The sequence below is a fragment of the Vanellus vanellus genome (genome assembly GCF_965231255.1).
Source record: "Vanellus vanellus genome assembly, contig: HAP1_SCAFFOLD_59, whole genome shotgun sequence".
NCBI lineage: Eukaryota > Metazoa > Chordata > Aves > Charadriiformes > Charadriidae > Vanellus > Vanellus vanellus.
In genome coordinates, this window is record NW_028127359.1 from 1,027,507 (window position 1) to 1,039,329 (window position 11,823).

Here is an 11,823-nt window from a genome sequence, read left to right on the forward strand (position 1 = left end):
AGCCCCATCCAACCTGGCCTGGAATGTCTCCAGGGATGGAGCGTCTCCCACCTCTCCGGGTAAAATGGCCCCGTGCAGCCGCCCACCCTGAGCCTTCAGCCTCACCTGGCCAGAGACCTTGTCCTCTTCTTCTTCTGCAGCTCCAAGATTTCCCCGAACTGCGGTGTTTTGCTTTGAGTCGGGCTCGGACCAGCAGGAAAGGGAAAACCGGGAAACCCCACTGGAACCAGAAAGAAGACACCTCCTCAGAAGAGCGTCGCTGTGACGCTGCCAGACCACCCAGGGACACGCAGGGGGTGCTCAGGCCCCTTCCCAAAATGTCTGAGGGTTGGACATTCTGCTCCTCTAGCAGCCCCATCGTGTCCTCCCCAACACCAGCACCATTTCCAATGTGGTTTTCCGACTTCATCATCATCATGATGGTGAGGAAGGAGGAGCCGGGTGGTGCCGGGGAGGGGACAGGTGTCATTTCTGAGGGGAAGAGGGGGAGGAGAAGGCCTTGGCCCACCATCCTCCCACTGTACCCTTGGGCACATCCCACCCCGGGGCTCTCTTTTGGTGACACCAACAAATCGTTAGGACAAAAGGCCCTCAGGAGTTGGCCTGAAGCTTTGGGACAAGTCGGAGCCTTTTGGCGCTCAGCGTCGGCCATTTCCCCACAACATGGCAGAAGTTGGTTGCCCGTCCCATGGAGAAGAGCTGGGAGCTGCTTTACCTTTCCCACCTTGCTGGAGAGGTGGCAAACTGTCTTTTCTCATCTGCACATCCTCACCAGGGACTTGTCTTGAGGTCTTGAGGAGAGCCCTGGGTGGGTGTTTGGGCACACACTCCATCACAAACCTGGAAAGAAGGAGAAGACACCCATATGACCCATGGCACCGCCAGCACTTGCCACTTGCTGCGGCCACTTGCCTGCAGGCAGAGTTTGGCATTGCCATGAAGGCCATTGACTTCCCAAGTCTACCACATCCCATCCCCAAGGACGGGCCTGGGAAATGGAGTCGCCCAGCAAAGAAGTCCAGGCCACCACGGGAAGAAATGTCATCCAAATTCCTCTGTCTTTCCCCTCAGAGCTGCCTTATGGGAGTGACTGCGGCCTGGGGACATCATCAAGAGTCGCCGCCTGGTGTCCCCAGGACACCCGCAGCGGCACAAGGAAGAGATGCTACCTTGGGCGTTGGCATCAAAGAGCGGCTACAGCCGCCAACGTACTCACTTGGGAAAGAGGATGACACGGCCGGAGAAGCTCAGTGAGGCCACGGGTACCACTGGGGACACAATCATGTCCAGCAGATGGGGGACCTGCAATGGAGGAACACAAAGATTCAGGACATCCTAAAGGTGGTTGAGACACTGCACACTGGAGGATGCCAAAGACAGCAGGACATCCTCAATGTGGTTGAGGGTCTCAGTGTTGGAGGAGGCCAAAGATGGCAGGATGTCTCCAGCATGGCTGAGCCACTCAGTGTTGGAGGAGGCCAAAGATGGCAGGACATCCCTCAACGTGGTTAAAGCACTCCACATTGGAAGAGGCCAAAAACGGTGGGACATCCCCCACATGGCTGAGGCTCTCAAGTGTCGGAGGAGCTTGAGGCAGCAAGTGTTGGCAGGACCGTAACTCTCACCTGGACCGAGTGGCTGAACGTGTCCTGAGGGACCCCACACAAGCAGTGCCAGAACACTGCCGTGGGACCGCACGCACCACAGAGAAACCAAAATGCTTACCTTGAAGACAACCTTCTCCAAGTTCTCCTTCCCAGACAGCCTCTCCAGGAAGCTGCGGTAGAATTTCATGTGCACTTTCGTGCCTTCGATGAGGAGCACCCCCACCTCCCTCAGGATGAGGGCCACATTCTGCCCCTTCCCCAGGCAGTGCGAGAGGAGGGTCGTGGTGCCTTGGATGCAGTCCACCACTTTCTGCCGGGACACAGCGGCTGCCACGGCCACCTTGGAGTACTTGAGGGGCTCCAGCTCCTTGTTGCCTGGAAGAACCACAGGAGAAGGATGGAGAGGCTCACCCGGTGGCCCGTGTCCTACAGCTTGTGCGTCACAATCATTGCATTGCCCCAAAAAAACTCAAAACCACTCAATTATTGGACTTTGGAGTTGCTTCAGAGAAGATGACTGTGCAGTCAGCCATCTTACCGGGCAGGTAGTCCTTGTTGTCCATCAGGTTGTGGACAACAGCAAGGTTCCTGGCCAGGTGGAACACCGGCTTCTGGATAGTCACGGTTTCATCTCCGACCTGGACGCGTTCGAGGACAGTACCGAAGGAGCCAAGGGTGGGAATTCGGACGCCCTGCAAGTGGACGAGAAGGGTGGGAGGGTAAGGACTGGCTAGAGGGAAGATCTGGAGGTGACCTCCCCCGTCCAGGGATGGTGCTTGAGGCTGGATCCTGCCCTCTCCCACCGTTCGGAGGCACGAGCTGGGCGGTGGGGAGAACTTTGGGGAGGAGATGTTGAGTCCTTCCCCTCCTCAGGAGAAAAAACCAGCACTGGAGTTTGGGCAGAACCAGGACGAGGCCATCCCGGGGGGGTCTCCAGCGACCTGGATCAGCCCTACCAGAAGTGACACCAACATTGCACAGGCCCCGTTTGGCCATCAGTGGGGACTTTTGGGGTGAGATTCCTGTTTTCTGAGGAGTTGAAGGGTGAGAGCAGGCCACGCCCCAGGTGGATCCCACCACCCCTCATGGTGCATGAGGAGGACGCGGGTGTTGCACCACCTTGTGGAGCAGGAGTTGGTCTTGAATGTAGCCAGCCACTGCATCCCAGACGGCCGTTCGCTCTGAAAAAACAAAGAAGAACCAGGTCAGGCCCCATCTCCACCAGCTCTCAGGTCCACCCCAAACATCTACCCCTTGAGCCGCGACGCGGTGGCAGACGCCAAGTGTCAGGGCTGGCTCCGAAATGGTGACAAGCCCTTGAGTCTTGGCTGACGGAGAGGTGGCTGCGGTTGGCCGTACCTTCAGCGGTGACGCTGGACATAGCGAAGGTGTGCTCCATCCCATCCCAGAAGTCCATCTTGGTCCGCCGCACGCTGGTGGGTCGGTTCTTGGTGGCGACAGCCATGTTAGAGGTCATCTTATGGACGTTCCTCCAAAGTGTGGGACCCACCACCCGGTGGGCCCTTTTATACCCCCTGAGTGGGTGTGCCACGCACCTCTTGTGACATCAGGGTGACATGTTCATCGCTGATTGACTGACCGTGGTGACACGGCAACCGCCAACCTCTGGTGGGGTGGCCATTAGCAGGGAGAGCTTCAAGCAGCTCAGGATGCTCCAAGCCCCGTCCAACCTGACCTCGGACCTTCCAGTCATGGACACACAGATTGGTTTGGCTTGGAGGAGACATTTGAAGGTCCATCTCGTCCAACCTCCCCTGTCTTCGGCAGGGGCATATTCCAGTAGAGCAGGTTACTCAACGCCCCATCCAACCGGACCTTGGATACATCCACTCAGACCCACAGAATGGTTTGCATTGGTTGAGTTGGATTTTTGGGTGGTTTGGGTTCCAACAGACCAGGTTGGTCCCAGCCCTGTCCAATCTGACCTTGAACCCCTCCAATCAGACTCATAGAAGGTTTGGGTTGGTTGAGTTGGATTTTTGGGCTGGAAGGTTTGGGAACCAGTAGAGAAGGTTGGTCCCAGTCTCATCCAGCCTTACGTTGGACACTTCCAGTCATAGACCCACAGAACGGTTTGTGTTGAAGGGGACCTTTGAAGGTCCATCCAGTCCAACCTCCCCATCATCGGCTGGGACACCTTCCAGTAGACCAGGTTGGTCCCAGCCCCATCCAACCTGACCTTGAACACCTCCAACCGGACCCAAAGAACAGTTTGGATTGGATTTCTGGGTGGTTTGGGATCCAGTAGACGGGGTTGGTTGCAGCCCCATCCAACCTGACCTCAGACACTTCCAGTCATGGACCCAAAGACTGGTTTGGGTGGGAGGGGACCTTGGAAGGTCCATCCTGTCAAACCCCCCAATCACTGCAGTGGCCGAGAATAAAAGTAGTGCCACGAGTGGGGCGGGTGCTGCTGCGTTATTGTATCTCATCCTATTGTATTATTTTATCTCTTTTGTTTATTTTGTTTTTTCCTTTATGGTATTTTATTTTATGTTATTTTATTTTGCTCTATTCATTTTATTTTTCTTTATTTTATTTTATTTTATTACTTTATTTTACTTTATATTTGATTTTACATTTGACTTTATTTTCTTTTACTTTATATTATTTTACTTTATTCTCCTTTATTTTCTTGTACTTTAATTTCTTTTACCTTATTTTCTTGTATAATTTTATTTTACATTACTTTATTTTACTTTATTTTACTTATTTTTTTCTTTTTCTTTATTATATTAATTGTTTTTCTTTATTTTATTTTATTATATTGTATTCATTATTGTTCTTTATTTTATTTTCTTTATTGTATTTTTTTTACCGTATTTTATGGTATTTTATTTTTCTTTGTTATTTTATTTTACGTTATTTTATTCTTTATTTTACTTTAACTTTTTTCTATTATACTTCATTTTATTCTATCCTATTCTATTTATTTTACTTTATTTTACTATTTCCTCCCCCCGTCCCCTCAGCAGCCCCACATTCCCCCCTCCCCGCCCTTCCCCCCCTCTCCCCTCTACTCCCCCGGGACACGGATTTGGCCGTTCCAGACTGTCCAGGATGGGGGCAGGGGGAGGGGTCTTGGAACAGGGCAAAAAAAATCCCGTGGAGGGAAACCCGTGACCCCCCCGCAAGTACATCCCCCACCGCCCAAACCCATCCCCCACCCAAATACACCTCCAGAAATTACCCCCCACCCCCCCAATCCCATACCCCACCCCATGACCCCCACCCGAATGGGGGAGGGGGGGAGGAGGAGAAGGGGGCGGGGCCACGCTTGGTCCCTCCCCCAGTGGAAGTACCATGATTGGGGAGGGGAAGGGCAGAGGGGGCGGGGTCTGTGCTTACGAGGCTCCGCCCCCCCGAGGTGGGACTGGTCAGAGAAGCTGTCCCCGGAGGTCTGACACAGCAGGGACACCCTGGCTCCACACCTCCCCAACCCCACCATGTCTCTCCTCAGCCCCCTGGGACTCGCCTCCCTCTGCCTCCCATCACCCTTCTCCACCGCACTCTGCAGCTGGAGGTCACAGCTCCTTTGCACCAGCGCCCACTGCTTTCCTTAGAGACCGGGCGGCACAAAGGCAAAGAGGGATTCTTCCGAGTTCTGAACGAACAGAATGAAACTGATAAGATTTACCCTTAAACCAAAACACGCTCCTCAACTGTATGCCACGGACAAGCGGCCACCAATGAGCTTTAACTCCCACAAGGCATAACCGTGGAAGAAATGTTTTTGCCAGAAAACAAATTGAAAGATACGCACAACTAAAGAGTTTTCTAAACAGAGAATTCAAGAGACTACTGAAAGATTGGCGAGCTTTTAACTGCCTGAAGGTCAAAGCAGCACCGGGATTGTGGAGAGGTGTCTGAGTGGTGTAAGAGGAAAGGGAAGGGAAACCTAGGGAGCAATCGCAAGTGCTTCTGTGCAGATGCGCTGCTGGAAAGGTGCCTTCAGACATGGTCAGTTTAGTTCGGAGAGGTGGAAATGCGTGAAAGGTGAGGGGGATTAAATGCAGAGCCTGAGAGAGAGAGTCCTGACAATGCAAAGAGAGGGGAAGGTCCATAGCTCTCCTCTTGCACATCTTGAAAACTCTTCATATGGATCTTACGGGAGAACACTGACTTGTCATTAGAAGTCTTCACTTGTTTCAGCTGATGAGCTCGTGCTCATACACGTGTCAAAATGTCTCAGGCTTCCAGGCAGCGCTCCGCTGTCTGACCATCAGTACCCAGTGGTACCTCCAGAGGACCCCGTGTCTCTGAAGCATGTGCCTGGGCCTGGCCGCTGTCCCCGAGGAGCTGCTGGAGACCAGAGCCCCTGGGAAGCTGCAGCTGGAGCCTGGGCAGAGGGTCCCAGGCACCTACAGTGGCACCACTGTCCGTGTCCCTGTAACTGCATCCCACCCCAATTTTATCACCACTCTCTTCCCAGAAGATAAGTAAGAGAGAAAAGGAAGGAGAGATTTATGGGTTTTAAGGAAAACTACAACTAGAAATGAAGCTCTAGGTTATTCTTAGTTTAAAAAAAATAAACTCAGCATTGGTGACAGTTAAGACTTTGCCTGAAACTTTTGAAATCCTGCCTTCGCACGGGTGTGAATTTGTAGTTCATATTCACTGTACGTACACGTAACTCACCCAAATCCGACTGCTTGTCGGCACTTGCATGGTTTCCGAAGGCACACACACTGACACTGACTATAAGGAAATGATCAGGTATCTATTTCCTGTGAGTGCCCAGGCCACAGTTGTGTGAGGCATTGCACAAGCATCCAAAATCAATGCACCGCTGCGGCAAAGGCCGAGAGCTTCCTGGGCTGCATTAGGAAAAGCGTTGTCTCCAGCTGGAGGGAGGTGATCCTTCTCTTCTCCTCAGCACTGGTGAGGCCACATCTGCAGTGCTGTGTCCAGTGCTGGGCTCCCCAGGGCGAGGAAGCTCTTGACCTCCTAAAGGAATTCCAGCAAAGGGCCCCAAAGCTGATTTAAGGGGCTGCAGCATCTTTCCTAGGAAGGAAGGCTGAGAGATCTGGGGCTGTTCAGTCTGGAGAAAAAATGGCTCAGGGAGACCTTATTAAGGTGTCTCAATGCCTGATGGGAGGGAATGAAGGCAAGGGAGCCAACTGTACCTCAGGAGTTCCCAGTGAGTAGACTCGGAAGGTTGTCAAACTCTGGAACCACTGGAACACTGCAACCGCCCAAAGAGGTTGTTAACTCTCCACCAATGGAGATCTTCCAAACCCTCAGGAGTTCCCAGTGAGCTTTGAATTTTGAGGGTGGCCAAACACTGGAACAGGTGTCTCAGAGAGGTGGTGGAGTCCCTAATAACGGAGTTATTCAAAACCCACCGAGAGAAGGTCCTGAGCAACCTGCTGTAGCTGACCCTGCCTCAGCTGGGGCTTGGACTACACGGTCTCCAGAGGTGCCTTCCAACCTCACCCATTCTGTGAGTGTAGAGGACAAAAGTAAGACAAAAAAGAAATGAGAACAGATCCCCTTGGCCACAAACACCTTGGTCTCCTGTGGAGAGGACCTGTGATGAAGAGAGGAAACTTATAATGAGGAAGGAGTAGCAGAGATGGAGTGTTATGCACTGACTGTAATCCTCCATTTCCCATCCCTCGTGTGCCTCTCCAGGCGGGAGTGAGAAGAAGAAATGCAAATGCAAATGAAGGAGTAATTTGAGCCTAGGGGAAAAAAAAAAAAAAGTGGGGTGGGGGAATGGTCTAAAATATTTAGTCATAGTTTCTGACTATCCAAGTCTACTTGACTTGGCAATGAACTGATAATTTGTAAGTGATTTCCCTGTCTTTGTTTTGACCCATGATCATCTTTCCCCTCGTATCATCTTGAGGAGGGGGAGCGAGTGAGCAGCTTGGTTGTTGTCTGGCTGCTGGTCACGGTTAACCCACCAGAGGACCGCATCAGGACTGCTGTGCCCGGCATGGGGCTCCCAGCACAAGAAAGAACCTGGCAGACTGGAGCGAGTCCTGCAGGACAAGGAGACCCCGAGAGAGCTCAGAGCTCCCTCAGGGCCACACACTGGAGCAAGGAGCCAGGCCAGTTGGTGGGATCTCAGTCAATGGAGATTTTCACTATTAGCTGGGACACGGCCATGAGCACCTGATCTTGCTGGAGGTTTCTGAGAAGGGCCTTGGCTGAGAGTCCAGCTGTGGACAGACCTGTAGGACTTGGTGTGTAAGAACGTCAGTAGGAAACTGGTTTCCATTCTGTTAGTACTGGCCGTGGAGCTGGGTATCACTGAGCCACAGGGGGAGGACAGAGGTGACTGTGCAGAAAGGTCCCTTGTCAGGGCTAGGGTGTATGGTCAGAGATGGCAATGGCCGGTGTGTGGACTGGTCTGGGATAATTTTCCTGGGGCAGGATCTCTGGGGTGTCCAGGAAACATGGCACAGGCCAGGCCCCTCTCTTTTGAGCTTTTTCTTCCTTGCTCCCTTCACCGTCAGCCCTGACTGGGACCGCTGGCTGTCCCTACCCTGCACGCTCACACAGCTCAGCTCCACACTGGCATTTTCCTCTCCCGGGCTCTTTCCAGCCCAGCCCAGCAAAGCAGCCCAGTTGGGACTGGCCCCCCAGCACTGCCCACCGCAGGGGGCTGCAGAGCTCTGGGCGTTCAACCACAGCCCCAGTCTCTCTGAAGGGCACAGCAGGGCTTGGGGGGCAGAGAGAGGTCTCAGCCTTCCCATCAGCCCCCGGCTTGTGCTTGCAGGGACGGCACAAGGAAACAGAGGCCACTCACTCTCAGGCTCTTCTGCATTCATATTGTAGAAGATGCTCAGTCCCCACAGCATATAACCTCTTCTCTGCCCCGACCAAACCAACTCTGCAGGACAGCACGACTGCCCTGGGCTTCCTCAGGCAGTTCCTGTATCTCCTATCCCGTATTATAGCAGCTTTCCAGTGTGTGAAGGCCGCCTACAAGAAAGCTGGAGAGGGACTATTTAAGGGGGCATGTAGTGATAGGACGAGGGGTAATGGCATCACACTGGAAGAAGGCAGATTTAGATTAGATCTCAAGAAGAAATATTTACTATCAGAGTGGTGAGGCACTGGAAGGGTGGATGGCACTGGAGGCACAGGAAAGTTGTGGCTGCCCCATCCCTGGAACTGTTCAAGACCAGGCTGGATGAGGCTTTGAGCAAATTGGTCAAGTGGGAGGTGTCCTTGCTCATGGCACGGGGGTTGCAACTAGATGATCTTGAACATCCCTTAACAGCTATGATCTCTCCAGACTCCCTTCCCTCTTCCTGCTGGCTCTCCGCTGACTCCCATGGAACTGCAGAGTCCTTGTTTGTGGGTACCCTGACACAGTGCTTTACTTTTGAGGCACTTCACCTTTGAGGGTGTTTTGCTTTCTGCGTCTCCATTCACTCCCAGCTCAGGACACCTGGCCAGTCCCCATCCTCTTCCGACCCTCCAAATTCATTTCCAGAGAGACCTGTACATTGCCATCCGTCCTGTCATACAGGACGCAGCCTGAGGATGTAATTGGGAGCTCATGCACCACCTTCTGCCACTGGACACCAAGCAGAGAGCCTGCAAAAACAGAACTCTTGGTACAATAGAACCCAACCGTGTGCTTAACCCCAAACACAGGAAGAACACAAAGAGAACAGACGCTTTAAGACAAATGCTTTCAACATTTGGTAGGGAGTAACTTTGGAGTCCAGGCTTCGGGCACTGCACCCAGGAGATGCCCTTTTATTGCAGAGCTGCCGTTGGACAGTGCTTGTCTAACCCAATACTGTGCAAGGGTCAGACACAACATTATAAAGCCAGAGAAGTAGTATAAACCTACAAAATGGTCTGTAAGTGGCATTATCACAAGGGAAAAATCAATACACCTGGCTTAAGATAAAGTCTGGAAAACATGCAGAGAAGGGGAGAGAGTTTATTGTTGGTGGAACAACGTCCATTGAGCCAGTTTCCATAGGCCATCCTTGAGCTCCTGGTTCCTCATGCTGTAGATGAGGGGATTCACTGCTGGCGGTACCACTGAGTACAGAAATGACACCACCAGTTCCACGTACTGGGAGGAGATGGAGGGGGGCTTCAGATAAGCAAACATTCCAGTGCTGAGAAAGAGGGAGACCACGGCCAGATGAGGGAGGCACGTGGAAAAGGCTTTGTGCCGCCCCTGCTCCGAGGGGATCCTCAGCACTGCCCTCAAGATCTGCGCATAGGAAAAGAGAATGAAAACAAAACACCCAAATGCTAAACAGGCACTAACAACAATAAGGCCAGCCTCCCTCAGGTAAGCATCTGAGCAGGAGAGCTTGAGGATGTGGGGGATTTCACAGAAGAACTGGTCCAGGGCATTGCCCTGGCAGAGGGGCAGTGAAAATGTATTGGCCGTGTGCAGCACAGCATTGAGAAACCCACTGCCCCAGGCAGCTGCTGCCATGCGGACACACGCTCTGCTGCCCAGGAGGGTCCCGTAGTGCAGGGGGTGGCAGATGGCAACGTAGCGGTCGTAGGACATGACAGTGAGAAGGGAAAACTCTGCTGAAATGAAAAAGAAAAAGACTTGTGCAGCACATCCTTGGTAGGAGATGACCCTGGTGTTCCAGAGGGAATTGGCCATGGCTTTGGGGAGAGTGGTGGAGATGGAGCCCAGGTCAAAAACAGAGAGGTTGAGGAGGAAGAAGTACATGGGGGTGTGGAGGCGGTGGTCGCAGGCGATGGCGGTGATGATGAGGCCGTTTCCCAGGAGGGCAGCCAGGTAGATGCCCAGGAAGAGCCAGAAGGTCAAGAGCTGCAGCTCCTGTGTGTCTGCGAATGCCAGGAGGAGGAAGTGGGTGATGGAGCTGCTGCTGGGCATTTGCTTCCTCTGGATATCTGTGGGTATATGTTAAGGAGGAAAAGGCAGTACTGAGTCAGACCAGACTTCTCCCAGCAAAGTGTATTGTGTGTCTCTTTGCAGCCCCACATTCAGACTCCCTGTCCAGGAGCACCTCTCTGCAGCTCCCTCACTTGAGCTCTGGGTTTTGCTGGCTGAGGCTGCCACTGGGAGCTGGGACTCTGTAATGGGCTCCTGAGGCGTCCTCCTTGCTGTGTAGCAAGAGGAAACTAGGACCGCAGGGCGATCTCCAATTAAATATACTCGTGATATGTCAAAGAGCTTTTCAGCATTGCTGTCTGAAATTTGCCCAACTGCACAGACAGGGAGAGGGGATTTTGTTTTCTTTATCTTGTTCTGGTTGCACCTGCCACCTTTCAGAGTGGTTTGGGATGGCTGAAATCCCTGACATTTCTAATGCACTCCAGGTGAAGTCTTGTGGGTGCTGAGAGGCAAAGGGACGGTCTCTTAGTGCAGAGAGAGGAGGGCTGTTCTGCCCATCAGCCCTCTTCTCCGCTGCCCTGTGCTGGCAGCTTGCAGCTGGAGGAGGATCCCTCTCAGGTGTTCCCATCAAAAGAAGCAAGACACTGCGGAGAGGAGAGGAATCCAGGTTCAATGGGCAGATATACAGACTCGTTGCCTTTTCTCATCTCTCTCCTCCCAGACTGGGACCAGGAGGGATCATTGCAGCTGCCCACATACAGCTGCCCAGCAGCATTTCCATGGCCTGAGCACTGAGATGTCTTCTCCACGTGGATCCGAGGGAGCACAGAGAGACTACGGGAGAGCTGTGCCCTTCTGGAGAGCACCCTGCAGCCCTGCAGGACTCCCCAGGGAAATAGTTAACGTTCTGAAGTTGCCTGGAGGAGACCTGGGCGCGTTGCTGCCATAGACACGACTGCAGAGCAGGACCCAAAGGGTCGGCATCTGAACGGGAGCTGAATCTGCCACCCGCAACCCCCACCCCCTGCACTGACTCAGTGTATCCAATGGAGAGGACATGGGCAGCTCAGGCAGGAGGGGCGGCAGTGAGGTGCCACAATGCTCCTGACAAGGGAGGAGGGACATGCAAAGCAGACGGCAATCCGGGGTTCGTCCTTTGCTGGGCTCTGGCTGCTGCAGGGACAATGCGTGCCCGAGACCCCATGGGCTGGAGGGCAGAGCTGTGCCCCGGCTGGGAACGGAGACCAGGCAGGAGCTGCCCAGGGGAAGGTGTCTGTGCTGCAGGGACAGCACGGACGTGCCCACATCCCCCTCGCCAGTGTTTCAGGCAGCAGCTCCCTCTCACTCCCTGCCCGTGTCTCTGCTGCCGGCAGCCGTCTCCTGTCCCCGGCTCAG

The 11,823-nt window shown here is 53.3% G+C and overlaps 1 protein-coding gene across 1 annotated transcript; it reads right to left on the reverse strand.

The window, feature by feature from the left end:
- Window positions 1-9,537: 9,537 nt before the first annotated feature.
- On the reverse strand, window positions 9,538-10,467 carry LOC309685340 (olfactory receptor 14I1-like; the record flags this gene model as incomplete). The annotated part of the gene is made up of 1 exon (XM_082501118.1): window positions 9,538-10,467. The coding sequence occupies one exon, from the start codon at window positions 10,465-10,467 to the stop codon at window positions 9,538-9,540; it is 930 nt and encodes a 309-aa protein (XP_082357244.1).
- Between the last annotated feature and the right edge of the window lie 1,356 nt (window positions 10,468-11,823).